The sequence below is a fragment of the Nelusetta ayraudi genome, unplaced genomic scaffold (assembly GCF_046127955.1).
Source record: "Nelusetta ayraudi isolate G7.1 ecotype Tasmania unplaced genomic scaffold, CSIRO-AGI_Nayr_v1 ptg000168l, whole genome shotgun sequence".
Lineage (NCBI taxonomy): Eukaryota > Metazoa > Chordata > Actinopteri > Tetraodontiformes > Monacanthidae > Nelusetta > Nelusetta ayraudi.
Window position 1 is genome coordinate 1,472,235 of NW_027466218.1, and position 26,365 is coordinate 1,498,599.

Here is a 26,365-nt window from a genome sequence, read left to right on the forward strand (position 1 = left end):
AACTATGAACTGAAAGTGCCTATAGACCCTTAATTCATATAAGAGGTTGTGAAAATATTGAGAATGAAGTGGGAGGAAAAACATGGGAGGCAAAAAAAACAAAATGTACAGAATGAATATTTTCACAACATATGAAGTGAATTAAGGGTTTATTTCAGCAAGATAATGCTTTTTAATTGTTGGAACACATTTTCTTTGGCTTTAGCTTTTATGGATGCTGACATTTTCCAATGTGTGTACAAACCACTCAAAACAACATGCTCTGGTTTAGGGATTTTATAGGTATGTGTGCTACTTTCAAATGGTGTCCATATACTTTCCACCTGAAGGACCACCAGAGTTCAGCATCATTTTATACCAGCTGTGAACACAAACACACATCAAAAGCAGAAGCCTGCAGACTGAACCTCAGCTCTGGCTGCTACAGGGGGGGGGGTCCATTTGCCTGACGTGTGTCAGAGACGAGGGGCTCTAGTAGCAGTTGCTGGCTTTTGGAGAAGCATGCATGAAAAAAATAAAAAAAAATTACACAAGGCCAGAGGTACAAAGCAGTGCAGTGCCTATTCACATCCATGCACTGTTCCACTTTACAGGTGTACTGATGCCTGCACAGGGCCAAATGCAGCTGCCTGTATTACTAGCAGGCGCCTTGCATGGAACTTTTTCATTTCTTCCACCTGGAACTGTGTCAAATACCATCAGTGCCGCCTGTGTAGATGTGTACAGCTACTGCATGCTCAGCCAGCCAGCCAGCCAGCCAGCCAGCCAGCCAGGCAGTCAGTCAGTCAAGTGAAGCCCAAGCGTTCCGTGCAGCTTACTGTACCTGAACCAGAGGGGATAGGTTCTTCTGTCTTTTAGCAACACCTGCCTATAATGTGATCCACACCACCGAGTTGAATGGGGGATACGAACGCACAGTATAATCACATCAACAGGGACGATGGCAACACAAAAAGGGAGGACGTAGATGTTGAGAACATGCAGAGAGAGGAAGAAAAGGGGAGGGAGAGAAAGAGAAGTGAAGGTGCCGCCGGATGTTCAGCAGGAGGAAGTAAACATTCCCCTGCTGTTGTTGTTTACAGGAAACAATGCAGCCGCCCTGAGCTAAAGTTATTGTTAAAACTGAATATAACCCAGCGTGGTTTGTTTTTTTTATGTTAAAAACATCTGAAAAGAACCTGAATTTTCAACCCAATCGAGGCCAACAAGAGGAAAGAAAACTTTAAAAATAAAATAACCACGTTTGATACTTACAGCATCTGAATCCACTTTTTCACGGGATCCACGGCTGGCGCCCACCACGGACTCCAGGACAGCCACCCAGCGCTGCTTGTCCGGGAAGCTGGGAGCCATGAAGTAGAGGGACTGGCCCGGCCAGCAGGTGGTGTGGGGATGCGACTCCAGCTTCAGCACATATGGGATGTCTGAAAACAAACCAAAACAAGAACACACAAAAGCAGCATGACTATTTCTGTTTAGCTGGGATACGCTGTTCCCGTCTAAAATGTCAAACAATTAAGTCCCCTGCCAAAGGCAAAGAGTGGGAGGATTTGTTGGCCGCAGCTCAATACCTGACTTGGCAGTATTGATGAGCTCCGAGACTCCAACGGCTCCGTGAACAGTCACATCTCCGTCAGGCAGACACAGCTCAAACTCCTCCTCAACTGTGACGCAGTCTGGACGACAAACACCACAGATTTGATGTAAAAATAAATAAATAAATAAATAATGTTTTAATAAAAAATAATAATGATAATCTCATTGTGAAAAGCATGTGGAATCGTATCAACTTTCAAATCTGCATTTGAATAACCACAGAAAACCCAGAACCGACCCTCTCTGGGTTCAGTGTCATAGATGGACACTCTGGTTCCATCCAGCACCACATACTTCCTCTCCCAGCCCTGCTGACCACGTTTGCCATTTCTGAGGGATCAAACACAAACACGGGGCGTCAGGAACACAGCATACAGCGCGACATGCGGGGTGACGCGGGGTTAAAAAGGCTTCATCAGGAGATACCGAGGCTGCTTCATCCATCCCTCCAAGCGAACGTGTCCACTGGCCTCTTTGACCTGCAGGGCGGGCGAGTTGGCCTTTTCTCGGCACAGAGCTTCGGAGAAGTGGGTGGCGTACTCGGCGGGCAGGCCGCACGTGGCCGGAAGACAGGGCGAGCATTTGGGGTGGCACAGGGTGTGACACTCTGGAGAGGAGAGGAGAGTCGGGTCGGTTGTTCTGAGGTGCCATTATTGTGGTTACACAGTTCCAACAGGCTGAAAATCATCCAGAGTGACGCCAACCTAAGCAAGTGGCAGCCTGTCGTCCAAAGTGCACAGTGTCCAGGCAGACGGCACACTTGGCTGCCCTCATGTTGAGACCCACGGTGAAGCGGTGAGGGATGTTGTGGTGCATTCTCTCTTTCACTCGGCGACCAAACTCTGCAACGAGGGAGGAAAAAGGCTCCAGCCATCGGAAGAGAAATACGCCACTGAAATATTTCTATAAACCCTTTGAAGCAGAGATGGGAGACTCGAGTCACATGACTTGACTCGAGTCAGACTCGAGTTGCAAATTTGAGGACTTGAGTGTACCACTGTCTTTACTGATTTAAATGTGGAAACTGGGGTAGATGATCAGATTTTTGTATGACTGGACTTGTGACTTGCTTGATTCTCACCAGAGTGTCTTGGGACTTGCACATGTGTGACTCACTCCAACCTCTGCTTTGAAGAGTCAGCAAGACACCGAGCGAGTGTTTTAAAGCAGCATGTGCCAGTTCAGTCATAAAAGAAAAAAAAAATTGTTCTGCATTTGCATATGTATCCTGATATATAATAAAACCCAAATCATCAATGAGCCTGAGATGCAGTAAAATGCATATAGGTGAAAAGCTTCCTCAACAGCCATAAATTCATTAAAATAAAAATGAAAACAAAAATGCTTACGCACAGCTTGACAATGAGACAGTGAGACGGATGCGCTCCCACGTGACGTGTGTGAGCACGCATGCATGACAATTATGTGGATGGGGGGGGAGACGTGCTGCGGTGGCAGCTAACTTACTTTCAAATGTCACCCTCCTCTTTTCTGTGAGGGGCAAACCGGGGGAGAAACAGAAGGGAGAGAACAGTCTAACAATAGCTACCAGAACGTAAACGAACAGTCGGGAGCCTGAATCACAAAGCCAGAGCTGAGAGATGGCTGAGTCACAGCGCGTCATTTGGAGATGGAGTGATGCACGTTTTGATGTGATCTGCGGTGCAGCTGCGATATAAAGAGCGAGAGAGTCGCTTCTCTCGGCGGTGGAGAGAAGGAGAGGGAGAGAAGCGTTCAGGCTTCACGGTTGGTAAAAAAAAAAAAAAAAAAAAAAAAAAAAAAAAAAAACTAGATTAAAATGTTACCTGGCTAATCCACGATTCTGACTTGGTGAGACAGGCCCGAGCAGGATTACAATGTTATCTGGATAAAAGGCGCAGTAAATTAAACCAGGCTACGGCTCTGGTTTAACGTGCACTGAGCGCACTTATCCGACCTCATTCAACATCAGCATCCTGCTGTGAGACAAACCATAGACACACACACACACACACACACACACACACACACACACACACACACACACACACACACACACACACACACACACACACACACACACACACACACACACACACACACACACACACTGCGTGACATAAAAAGTCTAACTGCGCTGGCCCTGAGAACAAAGGGGGAGGCATTGATTTCCAAAAAGGAGAGGAAGAAGATCCTGAGTGACCGACTTCTTACACATTCTCCTTTTTGAAAACTACATTTAGTAGTGAACCCAAACAGCGACACAACGTTACGTTGAACAAAACATACAATGCTGAGTGAAAAACCCGACAACGACCTGGAAGAAAGGGCTCATCAAAGGAAGCAAATTACTTTGGGGTGATTCACTGAACTAGAGTTTAGCACAAGGCGGACCTTCATCTTCAGCCTGTCCTCACCAAAGGCTGGCAACCGAGTTACAATCAAGCACAATCAAATGGCTTTGACAAGGTAGAAAGAAATGAAATGAACACACAACAACCGAGACCCCCATCGTTGAGTCGTAAAACCGACTCAACTGATTTGTTCAGTGAGACGTCTTTCTAGCGGCGCGTCCCCGTTCTCCACAGTCTTGAGAACGCGACTGACCTTCGGGCGTGGAGGTCTCCTTGCTGCGGGTGGAGGGGTTGAGGAGGCTGCTGGGGTTGGGCTGGTGCTCGGGGGACTTGACGATGGCCGACATGAGGATCTGGTGTCGGGCCTGCGCAGGCGTGGAGGAGGCACCGTGCTCCTGCGCCTTGAAGTGGGCCGCTGCATCGGAGAAACGGCAAAATTCAGATCGGGTCTGTTAAAGGACCGGTGTGCAGAGCCACACAACACTTAAAGGTCCAGTGTGTCAAATTTGGCTTGAATTTGGATTTTTATATTGGTAAGAGCTTAACTCAATGCACATAAATACATTTATAAAAGTGTATGCTTGCAGTACAATAACAGTAATTCGTTTTTTCTACCTTTAGAACAGTTAACATATGTATAAGTATATAGATAGAGCAAGGGTCTTGCTCCTCGTTAGCTGCCTTTTTATAAGGAGGTCTGGTATTTAAGGAAGCCCACCTGACAGTGCTCTAAATACCAAAAGAGCTGTAGGGAGGATTTCTTAAATGCCACGCTTGCTTAAAAAATGTACGCAATGGACCTTTAAAAGCTAAAGCTGTTCAATTTTTCTTTCATCTCTTAAACAATCAATAAACACGTCTGTGAAGGTTCTCAGTCTGACTCTGGACTGGACTGGACTGGCTTTGCTATTTTGAAGACATTTTGCCTCTCGTCCGATTTGCCTCAACTTAACTCCTCTACACAAACAAATCCAACAAAAAATGGAAACTTGTGAGAAACATTTAGCTCAGTCCCATCTGGAGCCCGGTGTCACCCGCCTCACCCTCTTCTCTCATGGAGCGCAGCTCTATCCTCATCTTCTGCAGGGCCTCCTCCAGGTCGGCGCAGCGCGAGCGCTCCTTCTCCAGGGCGAGCTTCATGTCGCCGTACTGCAGCGGCACGGCCGGCTGGGGCTGCGGCGCCAGCGCCCCGTTGGTCGTGGTGCCCACGTCCTCCCGACGGCGTCCGAATATCCCCTTGAAAGAAACGGAGAGAAGAGAAGAGAAGAGAAAAGAAGAAGAGGCTGAGCTGAAATGCATAATCAACAACAATCATTCATTGTCATCATCATTCAATCATTTATTTTTTAGGAGGAAAGCTCAGCATTCAAAGTGCTTCCCCTCCACCCACCTTCTTTTTCTTTGTGGGCTGGTCCATTTTGGCCTGTAAGAAATCAATGAGCTTGGTCTGCTGGGAGATGGTACCCTCCATTTTCACCTTCTCGTGGGAGTACACAGCCTGCAAGGGGAGGGATGAAAGACACCTTCAGAGTGCGAATCCAAGAAGAGCTCCCTCGGAGAAAACATGTTAATACTTCCTCTCTGGCTCCCCGGAGACGCCTTGTTGTTTGCCAAAAATCATTTATTTTACTCTCACATCAAACTGGGACTCCCTCTCTCTCACACACATGCCACAGGCAAGCGTATCACTGCAGAGCGCGGTGGAGTATTTCCTACCTGAATGTTCTCCAGCTGGTACGCCAGGTCCGTCCTCTCGGTCTTCAGCATGTCGGTCTGGTCCAGAGCGTCCTGCAGGCCCTGGGTCAGCCGGAAGATGTGGCTCTTTTGGAGGTCCATTTGCTGCTGCAGCTTCCCCTGCTGTGGAGACAACGACGATGTGATGTTGAGAGGCGTGTACACATCAAGTCATGCTACAAACACCGTGTTTGTACGGCTCAGAAAACGATAGAAGAACATTTTAACGTCACCACCAAAAGACTCAGTTTCTTTCACTTATTATTGTGTGCAATATTTTTTTTTATTAAAAAATAACAATGTATGTATATTTCTATTTTTTTTCTTTTTCCATGTGAAAGCCGAGAGGCTCCTCAAAATTTCGTTATGCATGCAGAATGATAATAAAACATCTTGAATTTTGGACAGGTGGCGGTAGCGAACTAAAGTTATTTGGACCAAAACTGTGGGCAAATTGCAAAATTTGATTTTTAGATTTTGGACAAAAAGAAAATCTCTGAAAATTCAATTTTTGATTTAAATTTTTTGGTAAAAGTATGGAATAATCACTTTTTATTTATTTATTTATTTTTTAAAAGGAGGTTTTTCCATTATCTTGAACAATGAATGAATTAAGTCCAAAGCTTTGACATTTTGTAGAGGTGCACTGCCCTGAAGCATGAGAGAGGAACATCGAGTTTAGGATTTTCCTTTTTGATTAACATCGTCTTGACTAATAAATCAGATTTGGATTTTAAAAAATCGATTAATCGCACAGTCCTACTCACAATCGAGCATTTCATACACTCTTTGGACAGCCAGCTAAGCATCTTTGATGTAATGAATTGTTTGTTTGACTTGTACCTCCTCCATTAGCCTCTGCTTCAGCTCTCTCTCCGTCTCCAGTTTCTGTTGCAGGCTGCGGGCGTTCATCTCCAGCATGGCGTGCTTCTTCTCCAGGTCATTGAGCTGCGAGAAAGGTAAAAAAAAAAAAAAAAAAAAATGTTGGCAACTCTGCCGAGGCAAGTGTATGAAGATAAAACACATTCAGAGGAAGCCCACAGTGCAGCTCTGAACTGCTGGAGCGGATCTTTGGGAACTTGTAGTTTGTTCAAATGGCTCTGATGGTACGAAATCTTTTATTATTGCTTTGTTCTTTTTTTAATATGATCCTCTACAATTGGGCAAGAAATTACGCAAAACGAACATTGTTTTAGTATTTTATTGCCAATTTGTTATAGCACAGACTTTCTTATTTTGTCTTGGCTCATCTCTTTCTGAGAATTATTGCCGGGATATAATTAAATTGATGAATCATAAAAGCCAAAACTTCTAAATAAATAAATAAATAAATAAATAAATAAAAAGCTGTGATTGGGTATTTTTTGTTGTGGATGATTTTGTGTTAGCACAGAAACATATTTAGAAGGATTAAAGATGGACCACAACCGGACATGTTGTTGCTTGTGACTCACAGTGTCAGACAGACTCTCGGCTTTTAGTCTCTGCTCCTTCAGGGCTTGTTGTAAGGCCAAGATCTCAGCTTTGTGCTCTTTGACTGCCAGCTCCACTGCCTGGCGAGACTCACTGCTGCGCTGGTCTGCACGCAGCCTGCAACAGCAACACAGCAAAAAGTTCTCATAATGCCCAGAACTGAAACCTGGCGCAGAGAAATTTTCCGCATGCGGCGTCTCTGCCCTTTGACCTGGACCTCACCTGTTCTGCTTCTCGTTGTCCAGCAGTCGCTGCAGGTCCCTGGTGCGTCGCTCCGCTTGGCTTTTCTCGTCCTCCAGGGCGCCTCTCCAAGCCTCCCACTGCCTCTCCTTCTCCAGCAGCTCGTCGTTCAGGGACTCCAGCTCCACCACCTGCTCCTCCAGCATGCTGCATGTCGTCTTCAGAGTCTCAATGTTCTGAGAGGAATGGGAGGTGGTGTAAAAAGACTAAGCAAACACCTCCAGAGCTTTTGCATGAAAAAAGAAATGTCTTCCTGTGCTCAAGATATGATGATAATTGCATGACTGTGCAAACAAGCTTTTCACTTGCATCTTTTACCTGTTTCTGGTTGTTGAGGTGCATCTCGCGGTCAGCCACCTCCCTCCTCAGCCGGTCCACCTCCTGGCTGAGCTGCAGCTGGTCCTCCCTCTCATCCGAGGCCTCGTCCAGCTGTTTGGACAGGTAGAAATTCTGGCGGTTCAACTCGGCGTTCTCCTGACTCAGCTGAGTCAGCTGCTCCTCCAGGTCGGTGATCACCTGAATCAAGAAGTGAGAAGATGGGTTGGATTAGCAGGCTGGAGTGGATGGATATTTTCGGATGAAAAACAAAGGGCTTCAAGGAGATAATTGGGCGCGACTAAGCTGAAGTACCTCATGTATAAAAAAATAACGCCAGTGGATTTATAATGAGCTTGTGAATTTGCTCCCAAATATCCACCACTGAGACACTCATGCCCTCACTGTAGAAACTAGGAAAATGCTGGCCAGCTCCAGAGCTCAGCGCTAATTACTCTGCAGTGAAAGGCCCTGTCGAATATGTGGGAAATTGTTCTGCCACCTCGAAAAAAGACAAAAGTCTGCGGCAGCTTCACTTACTGAGCAGCTGTCTCTCAAGGCATCAAACTTGCGCTGAATTTCGTCTCTGTGATTCTGTGAGAAAGACGAGCAGACAGGGAGAGAGACAGAGAGAGAGAGAGAGAGAGAGAAAGAGAGAAAAAACACACAATCACACCCCAGTGCTGTGTTAAAGGGTGAGTTATGAAAGGCTGACAGCATCCGTTAAAATAGATTTCAGTTGGATAGTATCCCCGAAACAGATCCCATACAGTTAAAAATGAATTTATCTGTACTAATGTATCAATGACAGTCTTAAACAGTGTGTGTTTTCATGTTGTCGTTTCATTTTGTCTGTTCCTACCCGCAGGGCTGTGATCTCCTCCTCAGCCTCGGCAGTGGTCTCCTCCAGCTCGGTCTTGGCCTGCTGCAGCTGGCTCTCCAGGGCCAGGCGAGCGGCCTGCAGGCTGCTGATCTGCGATTCTCGCTCCTGCAGCGAGAGCGTCAGTTCTGACACCTGCCGCTTAATCTCCAGCTTCTCCTCCTCGTGCTCCAGGCCCATCTGCGAAGAGACGACACCCAGGTGAGTGTTGTGTGCTTTCGAAGTAAAAAAAAAGAAAAAAATAGAAATGCCCTCGAACAGATTGTTTTTGCATGTTTAATTAATAGCAGATGGATGGAATTTTTAGTCCACTTAGGGATTCAAAATTTCACAAAAGGTTGCTTGAAATAAGCCGGCCTACATCTCTCTCTCGCGAGGATACCCCGTTTTATGACTAGTATGAAGTGGAAATACACCCCCAAATGAAGTAAAAATCTTTGGTAAAATAACTTACACACTTAGCCCATTATTAAAATAATAATGAAATAATGAAAGGATTTAAGACTTAACTCCAAGGAAATTAACACAGAAAAAGATTAAAAATCCACCAGATGAGTGAACCTGCCTCGTCTCTCTATAGGTCTACCACTTGCTGATGCCGGGATCGTAGAGACTTGGTATTCATGTGTGGGAGTCAACAGCATGTGTGTTGGAATGGGATTGAACAGAAAGGCCAGCAATTAGTGCCAATCAGTGCTTGACGTCTCAGTGGGGAGGACGACATGCAGGTGGAGCTGTGACATCCAGATCCACCTGCAGTCACAGTGGCTGGCAGACAGCGACTCTGTTATGTCGACGCACCTTTTTACAGACCACTTTCACCCTGTCTGCACGCACAACTGCTTCATTTCACAATGGAAAATCTCAAAAAGGTAGCCATATATATTTCACGTAAGATCTAATTCATTTATCATTTAATATTTACATTAAGCATTAAACATTTGAGATAAGCAAAAAGGAATTCCTTCTATTCCGCTTATTCTATTACCAAACCTTCTAAACGAATGTGGAAATCCATTGACTTGTCGAAAATGGTTTAATTATTAATTTAAACATTGAGGTCAGACCAAGGATGAGACATGATGAAAATATTGCATTTTCCCCCTCATCACACAACTGCAAGACCAAAGCCAGTCATTCCAGACCAGCTGAACAAATTAAAAGATTTGGATTTCTGAACGTTCTCTGACTCAGCAGCCCTTCAACATAGACATCTGTAGACTTTGGCAAAAAATAACTAAGAATAAAAGCGTTTCATTGTTCCAAGCCACCAAGTTCCTTGGATTCAGATATTGAGCCATTAAATTATTTTTTATATATGAGCACCATCAAACTGGACTTTAAACCTCCAACAGGTTTAAAGCTGTATTTCATTATGATGTACTTCGATATGTTTTCACTGTTCCTTTTAAGTCAGGAGTGTTGACTCCACTGGCCTAGTAGACACAAAACACAAAGAGCCCGATAGCAATTTTGTTGAGGTGCCATTCCAGACCTCCAGAATTTAATTAGCTGTTTATCTGTAAGGGATCTAAGCCTGCTGGCTAATCAGCTGCCTTAATCCCTTTCATGCTCAGAATTAATGAAAGGCTACACTGTGTGCTGCTTTAACGTGAACATCTTAATCTCAGGCAGCTGAAAAATGTGCAGCCGGTATTCCCGCTCCCTGTTGCCTCACCTCTCGCAGCCTGCTCTCCAGCTCCAGCAGGCGGGTCCTCTTGGTCTGCTCCTGCTGACTCATCTTTTCCAGGTGCTCCTCCAGTTTGGCGTTCTGGGCCTCAAGCTTGCCCGCCTGAGACTCCAGGTAAAACTTTTGCTGTCGAAGCTCTGAAATCATCTCCTCCTGGGCTTTCCTGCAAAAAAAAAACCACATGCACACAAATGTCACCGTTGCAGTAGCGGCCTTGTCTGTGTTGATGAATAGGTAGACGTTTGAAACGTTAATTTATTGGAACCGGTGGCCTGCAAGCACTACATTTTTTCAAATGTCCCTGTTGGCCACCGAGTTGGTTAACTTGGTTAAAGAAAGAAAAACACTTCAGTGTTTTCTGCCTCACAGGAAAATTACAACTACGGATGACAAATTTACAATTTTGACAGTGAAAATTCCCATAAAACTCATTCAGGTTGGCTCTTTCCAACACGCAATGTGGCCACATTTGCGTTAATCACACAGTCATTTGTTTTTTTGTAATTCATTTTCAGTCCTGCGTGAAGATTGTAGCTGACGTAACCTATGAGAGACGCTGCAGGGGAGACGGTGTGTATGCACACGGAGACGCAGGCAAACGCTAATGAAGCAATTGGACCCTTGAGAAGCCGGCGTCTGTGTGGGTGGGAGGGCCTGATCAAAGTGCAGCGTGGGCAGAGGCGCTGGTAAACTCACATATTCTTCTGGGTGTAGATGCTGCTGTTGGCGGCCAGCTTGTTAGCCTCTGACAGCTCGGAAATGCGTTGCTCCAGGTTCTTCATCTTGGAATCCATAGCATTAATGGTCTGCACAAACAGAAAATGATGGAATTAAGATGTTGGGATATCGTGCACATTTTCGGGTTGATGGTGGAAAATCCCTTTAAAAACAGCAGCAATTTATTTATTTATTGTTAAAGGAAACAGAATTTTGTGCGGCAGTGAAATCCTATTAGAGCCTATTAAGGTGTGGCCTGAATCTTTTGCTGCCAATATCAACTGACTTCCAATGAAAGCTTCTTAAGTGCCTCAATTCTATCACATTAACTAGATTAGGATTTAATCCCGGGCTTTATTGTGCATCATGAACCGTACTGCAGTCTAATCTGGCTGTACATGCCGATGCTTCTACAGGAACTACCGTGTGACAAGGAGAAACACTGACGCACCGTGCGTGTGTGTCAGATATTGAAAACAAACATAGTGAAAATGTTGACATTCAGAAAACTCCACGCAGCATTGCTGTTTGAAAAACGCATTTTAAAAGGGATAAAAAAAATATTAGCAACGCTCAAAAATAAAAATGAAATCCATACTGTTTAGGCTTACCGCTTTCTGTTCACTGATGAGTTTGCTGTTCTCCCTGGACTCTTCCTCGTGCTGGGCCCTTCTGGCCTCCAAGTTCTCCTTGTCAGCCAGGTCCACCTTCATCTGGGCCTCAAGAACCTTCATGAGAACAAACGGGTAAAAAAAAAAAAAAAGACTCAGTGCTGTTTAGGTACTTGCAAATATAGATGAAAGTCATTTTTTCCTATGTGTTAAAAAGAAATATCACATAGTAACATAGTTGTAATTGTGCAGCCTGGTGTGAAAGTAGTAATTAATGTGGTGTCAAATCATCGCCGCAAGACATGCGACAGCTCTGACTCATGTGACAAAACAACACTAATTCCAATAGCAGGGATGACGGAGTTTTAAAAAAAAACAACAAAAAGTGAGCATTTCCATATATGTGCAGTTCTAGTAACGAGACAGAAATGTTCCAACCTTGATCTTATCTTCATAAAGCCTCTCCTTCTGAACCAGTTGGGTCTCCATCCTCTGGGCTGTGGACTGGGCATCTCTCAGGTTCTCCTCCAGTTCCTGCAGGAGGCATCAAAACACATCTAACAACACGCATCTAAGGAAACATCATTAACTATTCAGTCAAAATGCACCACATAAATAAACCATCGCTGCAACAACCTGCTACAAGAGCACAGGACAACACGCCACACAACTATCTAATATACTGCAATCCAAATGGGGGGAAAAAAAGAAGCACTTGCACGAAAAATCTGAAAATCCACAAGACGGCTATTGCGCTGCCTGCTCATCTTGGACACCTTCTTTCAAATCAATTCGTTTGAAATCACCCTGACTTCTCCAAGCAGCAAAGTGTGCACTGTGCGCATTCGATGCCTAAGAAAACTGTGGAGGATGAGTGGAAGTGGTCGGCAGAGCAGCGGGGGGCGACATTAGGAAGCTGGGTGGGTCGGAGTATTAGTAAGCCTGATCTGCGGCCCTCTCACCAGGATCTTCTCAGCCATCTGCTGGATCTGCTGAGACTTGGTCTGAATGTCATCCTTCAGTTTGTTCTCCCGCCGCTCCACCATCTCCAGCCTCTTTACCTGGTTCTCCAGGGTCTTCCTGCCCTCCTGCTTACACCACAAAAATGATATAAGACCAACTGTGCGGCGCCCGCTGTTTCCCAAAAACAAACCAGGGTCATCGGCCAAATTAGCATGATTGGGCACCGATGGTTTACTCCGGTACCTCGGTCTCTCTGAGGCGGCGCTTTAATGTGTCGCTGGAGTCGGTTTTGCCTCGCAGGCGCTCCAGGTCTCGCTCCAGCCGCTCTTTAGCCTGACGGACATTCTGCAGCAGCTCTGTGGCTTCTGTGCTCGCTTTCACCGCCTGGGGAAGGTCAGGAGGTCAGGACAAGCATGTTCATTTGTTTGTACAATTGCAACCCACAGAGGTATTTGAAGAAAAAAAAAAAAACGCACAAAAAAGATAGAAATAGAGTTGCAAAAGGGCTGCAGCCATCAAGACAACAATTGTTAAAGTCTCCGGAATAAAGTGTTTCATATCAGCATTCTAGAAATCAGATAAATCAGCACATAAATAAAATCTGGTTGAAAATAAATACAACATATATTTGTTGATGTTTTTAGACACATTTTAAAACCAAAACGTTGTTGGTTTTACCTTGGACAGTTTTTCCTGGAGCTCTTGTATTTTCACCTGCTGCTCAGAGTTGGTCTATGAACAAATCATAGTAAATGTAAGATGGAGACTTTGGAGGAGTTTAAAACAGTCAGATAAGTGTGAGACGCCAGATGTCTTACCTTCTCGAGCTTGGACAGAAGCTCCTCCACCTCAGCCTTGCCCTGCTCTTTAGCCTGATTAAATGATGGGACGGAGAAGAGGGACCGTTCAATACAATGCAATCCATCCACTCGCTTTTTTGTGCATTCAGCTGCAGAAGGTCTAGATTTGCATCCCAGAGAGCACTTTCCCTGATCATTTCACTGTAGGCCATTATCACACAGTTCAAGGAGACTTGTGAGCCAAAGAGAAAAGTAAAACATGCCCAATTCGCAGCAGAAAGTCGCTGAGTTTTATGACAAACAAGAGTAATAAAGCGTTTTTAAAATTATAGCAACAATTCTGCAAAAAGAAGAAGACCAATAACCCGAAATGTGAATGATTACATTGTATTAATTATTGCCATTTTGGGTAGTTACTGTGTTGAATTGATCCCTGGGGCAGTCATACCTTCTGCATCCGCTGCTGGTATTCCACAGCTTTCCTTTTGAGGTCATCACTGGTCTGCCTGGACTCTCTCAGTTCAGCCTCGTAGAGGTCACTCCGGCGTCGGGCAGCTGTCAGGTCTTCCTCCAGCTGCCTGATGCTCACCTGCATCTCCTCCAGCTGAGCATGGTACTCCTGAGGACACAGAGAGCGCGACATGGTCACGATAGGGAAAGAAGCCCGGCTATCCCTGAACAAGCCAGAGGGGCTGGGGACATAATTGATATTATGAAACCTGCCTTCAAGCGTTACACTGTGATCACACTTTATTTGTAAGCTGGAGAAAAAAAAAAAAAAAAATCACCGTTATCAACAAAGTGGGAAGACGAGATTAATTTTTGTAAAGATTCCAACAGCAAAGGAGACAAACAACGGCTGGTGTGAAAATATTTTGAAGACTCAAGTGTTCAAACACTGAAAAGGAATTCTTCAAATAGTTACCCTCCACAGTTTTGCTGAACCTATGTTATTCTGCAAAGTTCTACCCACAATCACTGTTTATTCTAAAATATTGTTATGTAAGCGTTCCACTTTACTTGCCACTGGTGCATTTAAACACAGCCAAACACTAACACTCTCCATTTACTTTGCTTTCGAAAGCGGGTGGTCATGTGACCCAATACGGCACAGACTTCACTTCCTAGAAACATTTGTTGCCAATTTTCAGACTGTGCATGAACAGTTTGTTCGCTGGCGAACACTCTTCCTATTCCAGCCGTTTTTCCACTTCTATAATTGCAACGGAAGGCAGTGCAATTGAAATGTGACCAATTTCACAGCACTGAAGAGAAACAAAATGGGTCTCCCGCCACAGACCAGATCTCAATCATCTTTATGATTATTTATTCGTCACGTTTAAGATCATGCTTGTGAATCCGACCGGAATATGCCATTTCAATTATGAAGGTGATTAAAGAAATCAAAAAAGCATTAATCTAATCCCCTTGTTGGCGAGTGAATAGTCCCCTGGGTAATAACCAGAGTTCTCCAATACATTTGCACCTTGCAGGGATGCAAATCTGCATGGGTGACCTTTATGAGTGATGAGAACGGGGCTGTCCTCAGAGGGAAAGCCCTGCATGTGCGAGACGGAGGGAAACCTCCCAGGGGTTTAATTCTCCCTTCATCAGGTCTAATGGAAACTGAATGGAACAAATCAGTTGTGAGATTAAGGCATTCCTCTGCACCTGTGGAAACACCTTGAAGAGTTTGTTTAAAAAAAAAAAAAAAAAAAAAGGAGGAGGAAAAGAAAATCACAAACAACAGCGATGAGGAGACGGACGGTCCTAATGAAGCAGTCACATACCTGCTCTTTAATTTCCTGCAGCTTGTTGCTTTGTTCGCGGATGTCGTGCAGCAGCTGCATGGCCTTGTCATCCTCTCTGGAGACCTCCACTCGTGCCTCCTCCAAGCTTCGCTTCAGGCTCTGCAGACACACACACACACAGGAGGTCCACTCGCCGTCAGGCCTGCTGTTGTGGTTTGGATCGATACTGCCATGCAACGGCACGTTACACACACGGTTGCTATTGAGACTCACGCTGCACTCTGTGATGTAGGTGGCGAGGTCTTGCTCCAGGATGCTCCTCTGAGTCTCAGAAGCCTTCAGCTCCACATCCTTCTGGTGCAGCACCGACTCCAGGTCAGTCATTTTGCGCTGGAACCTGGAGATCTCCTGCTCCATCTGAACACACACGAGCCGGTCATTAGCCTCTGGGTCAACTCGACCAAAATGAAAATGTCTAAATCCAAGTATAACCATCTAAGCATTGCCATAATTGACTTGGCTTTTTACAACAGCACCAGAAGCCCGCCTGAGCTCTGTAAAGCCTGCCAGTTGGAATTAACTGAGGACATCTGTTGATAAATCATAATGGAGTCCTCCTGTGCTCAAAACAAAGTGCAACAATATGGAAATACAGAAATACATTTCTAGAATGAGCCTGCAGCAGTTTTGTGACAGTCTGACTGCTGGGTGGCAGCAACTCTGTCTGTTCCCCGATGACGAAACGGTGACACGAGGCCTTGAAGGAACATCCTCACCTTATGACATTTGTCTTGAGTTTCCTGTAGTTCTCTGCTTTTCAGGTGCAGTTTCTTTTCCATGGAGTTGGTCTTTGCAGGAGAGTTGAGGCCTGCAGACACGGACCTGAAAACAACATCTTGTTTAGCTCAATTTAAGCCAAACGCAAAAGAAAACAGGGCTGATTTGGACTTGAGCACGGCGGACATGGAGATAAACACGGCGCTCAGGTTGCAGCTGTTGCAGCTCCGGTCGAGCGACTGAGTGTGATTTACTGTGATTAAGCTGGCTGACAGCCGGCGACATTACACACGTAAGAGAAAGCAAACAGACGACAAAGATTAGAAAAAAGAATTGCAATAAATAAGCTATGACTGCCAGTCGAGGGAATATTGGCAACAATTTACAATAACATCCAACTGGGTGTGTTTGAAGTGAGAAACTATATTTTATTCATGGCCTTACATCCAGGACAAAAACAGAGCGCATGAATAAAACAGCCTGTCACACCTGGGAGAATTTGCTCCTTGCCTGACCAGAATGTGGCAGGAGGACTCGGGCGGTGCCTTCACTTGGACCTGCTCTGCCCGGAGCTCTGAATCGAACCCACTGTCTATTTCCATTTCCCAGAGAATCGCTGCGAGCGCCAAGTCGGGTTTTAGCACTATGACAAATACCTTCCTAAATGAGTAGGTAGCTGTGTATGAATGGCGCTCAGAAATGCTTCAGAGGGATCTCTGATACGGTTGACTCAGACTCTCTGAGTCATATTGTTAAAAATAATCACCCAAAAAGCAAGAGCCTCTCCTTTTGCCTTGCTGCAACAGGAATCGGGCGCCCTGAAAATACACACAATCCACGGGAGGAGTGGAGGCGCGCACACACAGCCACAGCCACACACGCACGTGCGTCACTGGTAATTAACAAAAACAGCGAGCAGACTTTCTCAAAGGAACCTAAACGAAAAGGCGTTCCAGCCCTGGGAATCTGTTTGAGATTAAAAATTGATGCGAGATATCAGAATTCATTAAGGTTCAGTTAAACAGTTTGGCGGGCAGGACCCTGCGCGCGCACACACACACACACACACACACACACACACACACACACACACACACACACACACACACACACACACACACACACACACACACACACACACACACACACACACTTTCTTGCTTAGTTCACACTGTATTTTATGTTTCCATAATGAATTTTAAATTGTAGTGAGCAGGACGGGAGGACTGTTTTGTTACCGTCTGCATGATTTCTATTTATTTATATATGTTTATCCATATATCAAATCTAAATGCCATTGTTTTGCTGCTCATGTTTTCCTACAGTTTCTAAGAAAATTCATCAGTGCAAATCAGGGATGTCGTAAAAGGTTTCTATAGGATGGCAAGCACTAAGTCCAAACAACACTGAAGGATGAGTTGACTTTTTTTGGGGGGGGGGTAATTCTTTGACAGTCACCGTGCTTGTGGTTCGACTGTAATCATAAGATACTGTCACAATAGGAGTAAATAAAGGCAACACGTTCAGTGCATCTCGTAAAAAAAAAAAGAAGACGATATAGCGTCTGAAAAGGCAAATGTGAACACTCACAATTCATACAACACAGCCTCCTGGATTAAAACATGGCCACTGGGGTGGTCTGTTGCACTTTACTATCAGTCTGACATTACACACTCTGACTCTGAACATTCGTCTCAGTGCGCATGATCCCAGCGGAGGACTTGGAGAGCATGTCACAAGGCCATTAAAGAGCTGAGACTCCTCTCAGAAGGCCATGATACTCCCCTGTAGATTAGCCATTAGTCACTGAGATGCTATGTAATGGTGATTCCGACCAGATGATGGCGGCAGGGGGAAACAAATAAATAAAAAAAATACTGTTCTGATAAAATTATTTGCTATTATCCTCTGGGGACACAGAATGTTAAAGCCATTGGCTATCTGGCAGCATCATTTCACTGCAACCCTGAAAGAGGCTGTTATCAGAACATTTCATATTTCCGTCCATTCCATTAACACATTGTCGCGTGAAATTGTGGATAAAGGAAAGTTTCATGACAAAAGTAATCAACAACCGTTGAGGCTTCGATTTAAATTCAGTCAATGCCAAAGCGGAAAGATTAATTCGAGACACCAGAACGCAACACAACCTCTTGTAAACGCAAGCTGAATTATCAATGGGATTCTGTTGCTGAATTGTCCACACAACCAGGACAACAGGCTTCAGGCCACAGTGCGAAAAATATAATAGCAACGCTGTTGCGGCCATCTCTGCGCTCGTTTATGGCCCCGTCTTTATGGGGCTGTAATGTAACATACATGCTGCACATCCATATGCACGCATGCACTCGGACGCAGACTTGAGGCGTTCTGCGAGATCTCTGTAATCAAATGCAGCAAAAGAAATCGACTGGGATTCAGTTGGAAGGGGGGTGGGGGGGGAGAGAAAAGAAAAAGACAAAACTAAACACGTGAGATGACTGATGGTGTCACATGGAGCGACAGAGACACGAGGAGAGGGAGAGAAAGATCGAGGAGATGAGACGGGTAAAGATGGGGGTGGGGAACGGGAGAGGGGAAAAAAAGCCATCAGAGTTGTAACCATAGAAATAGATTCTCTCTCCCAATCTGAGCTCCCATCCGTTTCCCTGTCTCATCTGCTAACGCTTCCCCCCCCCCCCTTCCCTCTCTTTTGCTGCCGCTGCTGTTGCTGCTGCTGCTGTGATCCGCAGTCTCCACGACCATTAACCTGCTAGAGCACCGCCAAGGGGCTGCAGACAGGAAAACCCATCCTCGTGCATTATCACCAGAGGTTAAAAAGCCAAATATCATTAGGGATTATTACCGTCCCCAAACAATGCCATAAAAAGTCAGCAGCCAATTACGCTGCACACTAACGGGGAGGAGGAGAAGAAAGAATGGAAAAAAAAACACACAACAACAGCAGCAGCAGCAGCAGCAGCGAGGGGGTGGGAGTGTGTCTGTCTGGGGTTCCACCTCTCTGCAAACCTCACTGACACGCTCAGCCGCATACCAATCAGCGCCTGTGGCAATGCAACGGCAACTTTGCATCCTTTGGTCCATTCATTTGTTTTGTTTGCGTGGCGGATCGGCCGAGGCGAAACCACCCAGAGGCACGACACGAGGGGCCGAGAAGGAGAGGGGCGCGTCAGAATGGAGGGAAATCCCTCTCCTCCCTCGTTACTTGTCTGACACAGCACACGGCCGAATGCGCTTTGCCCCCCCACCCCCTGGAAGGCACAACACCAGGGAAGGGACGGAGGGAAGAAAAAAATCATCAGCCGGCCCGGGGTGCCACCGTAGGTCACCTGAAACATGGCTACCTGGAGTCTGTCGGCGTGCGAAGGGGGAGTCTGATGTTAAAACAGCAACTAATGGGCAGTCCAAGGTGTGTTGCAGGAGGTGTGTGCAGGAAGCGCTCACGTGACTGGACCAACAGGGGCTGCTTCTTTTTTTTTTTTAATGTATGTACATATAAATGTATATTAAAGGAAAAGAAGAAGAAGACAATGTGTAGTAAAATTAAGAAAAGGCAGCACTTACTCAGTCTTGGCCAATGTTGTCAACGCTCTGCTGAAGAACCAGCCTAGAAAGGGTAAATCCTGGCCCTGGAAGCCCGCTGGCTGAGCACCTCGCTGGGCTGCGGAAGCTGGCCGGGGGGCTGCCTGCTCCGGCTCCTCAAAATTCGAGGTGTCATCTTCGGCGTGCAGCGCAGGAACAAAAGGTGGGAGAACTGCGGGTGCACGGGAGGGACGACAGGAGGAAGTGAGAGAGAGAGAGAGAGAGAGAGAGAGAGAGAGAGAGAGAGAGAGAGAGAGCGAGGGGTTCGGGGGAGGGGGAGAGGGTTGGGGTGGGGTGGGGTAGGGTTGGGGTGGGGAGGGGGGGTAAAGCAGTGGTGGACGGAGTGGGGGAGAAAAAAAACGGGGAGATAAATAAAGACAACGAGGAGAATGGGGGAAAAAGGAGAAGGGGAGAAACGAAGCGGAGCGGCGGGAGCCTAGAGTGCGGTAAGAAGCGCGTTGATGCACATGCCGTCTCTCCCTCCCTCCCTCTCTCCATCCCTCACGCCCTCCCACCCTGCCTCCCTCCCTCGCTCTCATACACACATGCTCACTCACTCTGCCTCACTGCAGCAGAGGAAGCCGATCGGCTGGAGCCAAAAACCAAAGCATAATCCTCTATTTGTGCTCAACTGTCAATAAACCACTTTCTTTTCAACAACACGCAAAACACATTTGCTGTATTTTCATATTTTCCCTTTGAGACAATTTGTTCGACAAACATCCGTACGTTCCTATTGAGAAGACGTTAAAATTCTCTCCATTTTTTAAATTGATTATCGGTGTCCAACTGCAGGGATTTGAAAGAAATAACTGAACACACCAAAACGACAAACAGCAACGGCTTAAACAGAACAAATCAGGTCTATTTATTCAAGAACATGGGGTGCTATGCACACAAAAAAACACCCTGCAGCTCCTTGTTTTAGATTACAGAGCTACGGTGGAGCAGTAAGTCTTTTTTTTTTTTTTTTTTGCCAGTGAGTCACTAAAAATGCTCATTAATGTGAGTTTACTGAGTTCATTCGCCAACAGCTGGTCGGGCGAACACGTCAAACTGTTTGTCATCTAGCCGTGATGTGACGCGGGAGCATCGACATCCGACAAAATTCATGCGCATCTGAGTAAGTGAGAGAGAGAGAGAGAGAGAGAGAGTGAGAGAGAGAGACCCGCATCGCCAACGTGAACATTTCTTCCTGCGTCTGCTGGGACGCTCTGGAGTTTGTTTATTCCGTCTGTCTGACGTGTTGTTTTTGACTCTTCAATCCTCCTCCACTGAGGGAGAGGAGCTGGCCTGCAGCCAGCGGTGCTCAGAATCTCACTATTTTACTACCGGTGGCTAAAAATTACGACTGCGTGGCACCCGTGCGGGATCTTCCGGGAGTAAACAACATCAAATTTGACAAGCGCTCGTAGATCATCAGCCGCGTGACGTGATTGCAGCGACGCCCCAGCCATTTCAAGTCAAAATGATCCTGTTATTTAAAACTCACAAAAGACAGCGGAGCGGGCGTCTCAAGGGAGGGAAACAAAGAAGAAGAAGAAGAAAAAAAAAAAGAATGGCCCTCACCTTGTCTTAAGTTGTTCCAGTCGATGCTGGAGAAGAAAGAGTGGCAGCGGAGTCCCTGGAAGCCCAGTCGCTCTTTAGCGCCGCACAGCAATCTCTTTAGCAGGTCGAGGAACTGTTTGCTGACATGGGGCTCCTCAGGAAACTTGAGAAAACGCTGTGGGCAGGCGGCGTTGACAAAGAATTATCAATCACACAGCACACTGAGGATGGAAGTCCGTGAAGGTTCTGAGTCATCCAGGTCATCTTAAGGTAGACGGGTTAAGCTCGAGGAGGGCTGGGCAAACTTTTTGACACGTGGGCCACAGTGGGTTCGAAAATGTGACAGAAGCGAAACGGGCGAGTGTACCTGGAAGTTGAGGATGTTGTTGATGGTCCTGGCGGAGCTGTCGTCAGAAAAAGGCGACCGGCCGTAGATCATTTCATAGCCTATGACCCCCAGGGACCACCAGTCGCACTCCACCCCGTAGGTGCAGTGGGATCCCCCGTTCATGGCGGCCAACACCTCGGGGGAGAGGAAGTCCTGAGTCCCGACGGGCACGGTGGCGGCGGCCACCTTTATTGATCATCAATAAAAAAAAGTTTTGATAAAACTCGATGTCATCGTACAGCCCGACAGTATCGGAGTGGATACGTGGAGCGAACTTTGTCTGCAATCGACTTACAGTTTTGCCGGCAGTCAACCTGGCAGCTGAGCCGAAGTCTGCCAGCTTAATGTGGCCGGTGCGATCGATGAGAACATTCTCCGGTTTGACGTCTCTGCAAGTGGATAGTTGAGCGGGGATTTTATGGAGCCGTTTGTTGGCCGGGCGCTGTAATGCGTCTTACCCACTGATGATAATAGAATACATTTGTAAACCACGGCAATGTTTTCTGTATTACGTAACACAACCCTCGCCTTACTACTCCCCCCCCCCCCACTGTAGCTCTGGGTTAATATGTGAATTACGCCTCATTTTTCACGCGCCGTTAATGTCTGCCGGAGTTCAAAGTTATTTGGCCTGTAAGTAGAAGCAAAAAAAGGTCGACGCAGAACGATTTTAATGTTAATTGTTGTTTGCAGCCTTTGAGAGTTGGTCCTACCTGTGGACATAGCCAAGCTGGTGGACACCGTGTATGGCCTCAACCAGCTCAGCCAGATAAAACTGAGCCATGGACTCATCGAATTGATCCTCGTATCGGTTTAGCAGGGACATCAAGTCGCCACCTGGCATGTACTCCATGGCCTGCAGACAAGCACGCAGGCGGGAGAAATCAATCCATGGCCAGGCGCGTATAAATGAAATAAATGTGATAAAAATGAAACAGGCCTCACATGCCGTTAAAACATTTATGAATGCCTATAAATGGGGGCTAAATTTAGAAAGAAGAGAGAGAGGGGGAAAAAAGCAACAAGTGCAAGGCGCACGTGTGGAGTCGACATCAAAGCTCCTTTCAGTTTAAGCCTATAGGGTGGATTCTCCTCATTAAAGATTCAGTTATGCAACTCGGCGGGATACTACTGCAGATTTATCAGCGATGCCATAAAGCATTGGTCTTCGATAGCTAAAAATATCCCCCGACGAGCTGAGACAGTGTCGGGCGTCTGAGATCAGACACGGCAGCAACGGGGGCACGTTTTGCGCCAAAGCTGCCACAGAAAAGACATCGCGGAAAGTACATTTCAGCTCTCGACACACACATTGAGCGCCGTCAAATTAGATTCACGCCTTCCCCAGTGCTCTGCTGTCTTCACACTGAGAGATAAAGCGCTGGTCATTCCGATTTTGGGGCTGTGCGGCTGTGCGGTTTTTACAGCCGTGGCAGGCAGGAGCGCCTGGTGCATGAATGGTCGGCAAGTCTGAATGAACAGGAGCTTACTCCAGTGTTACCTAGCAACAGGGAGACTGGGTGCCTCTCTGACACATGGATAAAGATGGATGCTTTGTATTTCCTTCAGTGCTCAGTTAGGGAGCAGGGTGAGACAGGGGAAGGGGCTGAAAGGGAAGTCGGAGGAAGAAAGGACACGTGCATGCAGGGGGGCATTATGGGAAATATTTGAATAGGGTGGTGGAGGGGGGGGGGGGGCACAGGAGGAAGTCAGTCTGCTTATGCGACACGCTCAAGCCAGTCAGGGAAAATAAAGACATCAATCCTGACGCTCAAGTCAGATATCCTGTGCGCAGAAAGCCGATGGTGCTCAAATAAATACACATTTTAATTTGCCACATTAGGTACAGTGACTGTGAAGGTGCCCCTAACCCTAAGTTCTAGAAAGAAGGCATGGGGGAATACCAGCTTTTCTATTAATAGCTTTCAGCAGGGGCACAATTTGAGCTGCAGCTGCAGCAGCAACAGCAGCAACAACAACCGGGATCAATAACTGCCCGCATCCACTTTGAGGTAGTGTTCAGAGGAGGTGCCAGCACTAAATACCGCCATGCATCTCAACAAAACACCGGCACCTCAAGACTTTCCTAGTGGTTGGACCAAAAACAACATGTCATGAGATAAAAAATATGGTTGTTAGAAAAACACATTTCTCTTGTTATAAAAATATAATTAGTCTTCCTAGTAGTAGTACTAAATTAGTATTAGTGTTAGTAAGTATTTTGTGACAGCAGTCAAGATATAAATATTAGAAGCTTTATCTTCTCATCATATACTTATAGTATGGGTGAAATTAAGAAACATTTTAAGTTATAATAACATTGGTTTACCAGGTAAACATGGTCTTTATCCTGGAAGGCATAGAGCAGTTGTGGGATCCAGGGACTGGTGTTCACTGCCAGAATTCTTCTCTCCTCCTCATGAAACACCAACTGCAGATAGATTGAGAAGCTAAATGCAATTAGTTTATGAACTTACCACCCGCAAAATCTTTACTATACTTAATATTGTGTTAAATCGAAATATGTAAAAGAAAAAGTATCATCATCACAGTGCTAACCAAAAACAGACTCTTGAACATTTATACTGGTACAAAACCATCATAAGAGCCCAGATTCCTTTCTAGGATACGGCAGATGACCTCTAGTGTGAAGAGTGCACACCTAAAAAAAAAAATCATGTACCCTCTTCAGGTTATGGTGCCATTCAACTCTACAGCACCCCCAAGTGGATATTTATTATTATAAAATTGCAATAATGGAACGCAAAACCCTACAAAACTAGAGCTGTGTGTTTGTTTTGCTCCGAGTGTGAATTCAGTCTGATCACTCTACTTAGTAGAAAGCAATCAAAGGAGTAATAGTAATAGTGTCACTAGTTTCTTGTAGCAGTGCCTCTAGAAGCACAAACCCAGTGTCCACATGCAATCTGATGGTCGAAAACTGAAACCGTATTTCTATAAATGTTTGTTTTATCGATCATAATCAATACGATTGGAAACTTTACATGCTCTTGACTGTGCAGCGCTGTCTTGTTCATGACTTTCAGTGCACAAACATCTCCGCTGGTCTTCTCTCGCACCACCTGGACTTCAGCGAACCGCCCTCGACCCACCACTGCTCGCACATCAAAGTCATGGATGCACGGCTGCAGGGCCTGCAGCTCAGCAATCGCTTCTGAAACTGTCAACGCAAGCACAAAATAACAGCGATATCTCAACTATTTCTCTCGTATCAGGTGGAATAAACCAGTGTGTGCCATCTTTAAGAATCCAAAGAATATTATATAAATATAGCTTATTTATTATATAAATATATACTTATGTATAATATACCAGGGCTCTTGGGGTCCTTGGGGGCACCAGGTAGCCCCCAAGGAGTAGCCTGCAGGCCTGTTCGTTGAGCTGCATCTAAAATTCACTTTTATCCAACCCTGTTACGTCATTGTTGATAATTATTGAAAAACTCATTAACTTGATAAGTGTCTTCACATAGATGAGTATCATTAATAATATATAACTCAGAGAGTTTGTTACTTTAAGAGAGTCTAGCAAACTTGTAGCCCTTTATATGAGCCAAGACCCATGAAGTGCCAGAAAGGCTGGCGACTCTTGTAATATACTATAAGCTAATAAACTGTAATTGTGATAGAATTTTTATACATAGTTATTTATATCTATAAAGTATAGATATAGTAGAAATATAACATCTTTGCATGCTCCTGATTTCTGAAATGAGCACAGTACTAGTTGGAGATGTTTCCATGTTACAGTTATAGGTTGTTTTATTTTCAGCCTCACTTCACACAGTCAAAAGCGCAACAGTGACAGTGCCTTCCAAAGACAGAAATGACGCATGTAAAGTTGGAGCTTACATTTGTTGACGAAGTTAGCCACATGATGTATTTTCATGAGCTCCGGGGTGGTGCACTCTTGATAGAGGATCAACAGAGCCTCCAGTAGTTGTTCCCGGCCCACCGTGCATGCTGCCTGCTGCCCACACAGGCTGACTCGGCCCTGAGGGCATCGCACAAGCACGGGGAAAATCAGATGCAATCACTTTAATCACTTTTAATAAACACAAGGCGATTGACGTGTGTGTACTCGGCGAATGCTCCGATCCCTCTGTACCTGAAACACCTGGTTGAGCCGAGAGCTGCGGCTGGTGATCGGCTCCAGTGATGACGGCGACGCTCTCAGGTTCCCCTGTCCTACGTACTTAAACTTCAGCATGGCTTCTAAACACAAGACGACCTGGACGAACAGTGACACGATGGGTCACATCGAAAGTGAGCATTCATTTAGAGTGCTGTCCCACTTCTTTGGAATAAAATAAAATTCAGTTAAGTGGAGACCAATGACAGTTCACGTCAATAGCAAACTCGGGTAGCATGCTAAGCTAACGAAGGAAACAAAAAAACACACACACTAATGCCTCCCAGGTTGACGTAACTGTGAGCTGCGCGAACGCAGACGAAATAGAATCGCAAGTGCTTTCTTACCAGACTGCCATCCAGGTGGTTCTTATTAAACTAGGTTTAGTGCGACAGAGACATTGACGCACAAGGAAATCCTCTGTTTTCCTCCGGGCCAACGTTGTTTCCGGTCAACTTTCAAATTTTGCGCGTTCGCTTTACAAGTCGGGAGGCTGGTGAATGAGAACGGCTTTTGATTGGACAAGACACTCAAGGGGCGGGTTCATAGCTCGGCTTCAACCAATGACTCGTGTTTAACCCTGCTGCCCGCTCATTGCCACACACACCACAAGGAAGTGCTTTATGTCAACCTTCCTTTATCGTTCATGTGATCAGAGAAGAAACCCGCCACTGCCGTTTTTGTAAATAACGGCAATACTATCTTCATCGATTAGAAACGTGGTTACTTTATCGTCATGTAAAACTTTTTTTCCAGACAGGACTGTTGATCTTTAACAATGGAATAAAATTACAAGTACTAGTTTTGTAAACATT

At 45.7% G+C, this 26,365-nt stretch overlaps 1 protein-coding gene across 12 annotated transcripts in view; it reads right to left on the minus strand.

Moving 5' to 3' along the window:
• cita (citron rho-interacting serine/threonine kinase a) overlaps window positions 1-26,035 on the minus strand; it is a 32,953-nt gene extending 6,918 nt beyond the window's left edge. For 2 of the 12 annotated variants that reach the window (XM_076014296.1, XM_076014293.1), the window contains exons 1-39: window positions 25,898-26,035; window positions 25,527-25,649; window positions 25,271-25,412; window positions 24,404-24,579; window positions 23,728-23,829; window positions 22,112-22,254; window positions 21,694-21,787; window positions 21,378-21,584; window positions 21,032-21,185; window positions 19,445-19,634; window positions 15,880-15,985; window positions 15,377-15,520; window positions 15,143-15,262; window positions 13,801-13,971; window positions 13,371-13,424; window positions 13,231-13,284; window positions 12,796-12,936; window positions 12,552-12,677; window positions 12,028-12,123; window positions 11,590-11,706; window positions 10,958-11,067; window positions 10,250-10,424; window positions 8,554-8,751; window positions 8,232-8,285; window positions 7,695-7,892; window positions 7,359-7,552; window positions 7,118-7,253; window positions 6,507-6,611; window positions 5,646-5,786; window positions 5,320-5,427; window positions 4,973-5,165; window positions 4,183-4,344; window positions 3,064-3,087; window positions 2,301-2,438; window positions 2,023-2,203; window positions 1,835-1,926; window positions 1,572-1,676; window positions 1,255-1,424; window positions 824-868 (exon numbers count right to left, since the gene is read on the minus strand). In XM_076014296.1, coding sequence (XP_075870411.1) covers window positions 824-868; window positions 1,255-1,424; window positions 1,572-1,676; window positions 1,835-1,926; window positions 2,023-2,203; window positions 2,301-2,438; window positions 3,064-3,087; window positions 4,183-4,344; window positions 4,973-5,165; window positions 5,320-5,427; window positions 5,646-5,786; window positions 6,507-6,611; window positions 7,118-7,253; window positions 7,359-7,552; window positions 7,695-7,892; window positions 8,232-8,285; window positions 8,554-8,751; window positions 10,250-10,424; window positions 10,958-11,067; window positions 11,590-11,706; window positions 12,028-12,123; window positions 12,552-12,677; window positions 12,796-12,936; window positions 13,231-13,284; window positions 13,371-13,424; window positions 13,801-13,971; window positions 15,143-15,262; window positions 15,377-15,520; window positions 15,880-15,985; window positions 19,445-19,634; window positions 21,032-21,185; window positions 21,378-21,584; window positions 21,694-21,787; window positions 22,112-22,254; window positions 23,728-23,829; window positions 24,404-24,579; window positions 25,271-25,412; window positions 25,527-25,628 — 4,968 coding nt within the window. In that variant the 5' untranslated portion in view covers window positions 25,629-25,649; window positions 25,898-26,035. Of the gene's footprint in view, window positions 1-823; window positions 869-1,254; window positions 1,425-1,571; window positions 1,677-1,834; window positions 1,927-2,022; window positions 2,204-2,300; window positions 2,439-3,063; window positions 3,088-4,182; window positions 4,345-4,972; window positions 5,166-5,319; window positions 5,428-5,645; window positions 5,787-6,506; window positions 6,612-7,117; window positions 7,254-7,358; window positions 7,553-7,694; window positions 7,893-8,231; window positions 8,286-8,553; window positions 8,752-10,249; window positions 10,425-10,957; window positions 11,068-11,589; window positions 11,707-12,027; window positions 12,124-12,551; window positions 12,681-12,795; window positions 12,937-13,230; window positions 13,285-13,370; window positions 13,425-13,800; window positions 13,972-15,142; window positions 15,263-15,376; window positions 15,521-15,879; window positions 15,986-19,444; window positions 19,635-21,031; window positions 21,186-21,377; window positions 21,585-21,693; window positions 21,788-22,111; window positions 22,255-23,727; window positions 23,830-24,403; window positions 24,580-25,270; window positions 25,413-25,526; window positions 25,650-25,897 lie in introns of all 12 variants that reach the window. The other 10 variants (XM_076014295.1, XM_076014292.1, XM_076014298.1 and 7 more) reach the window with 6 other exon arrangements.
• Window positions 26,036-26,365: the final 330 nt, after the last annotated feature.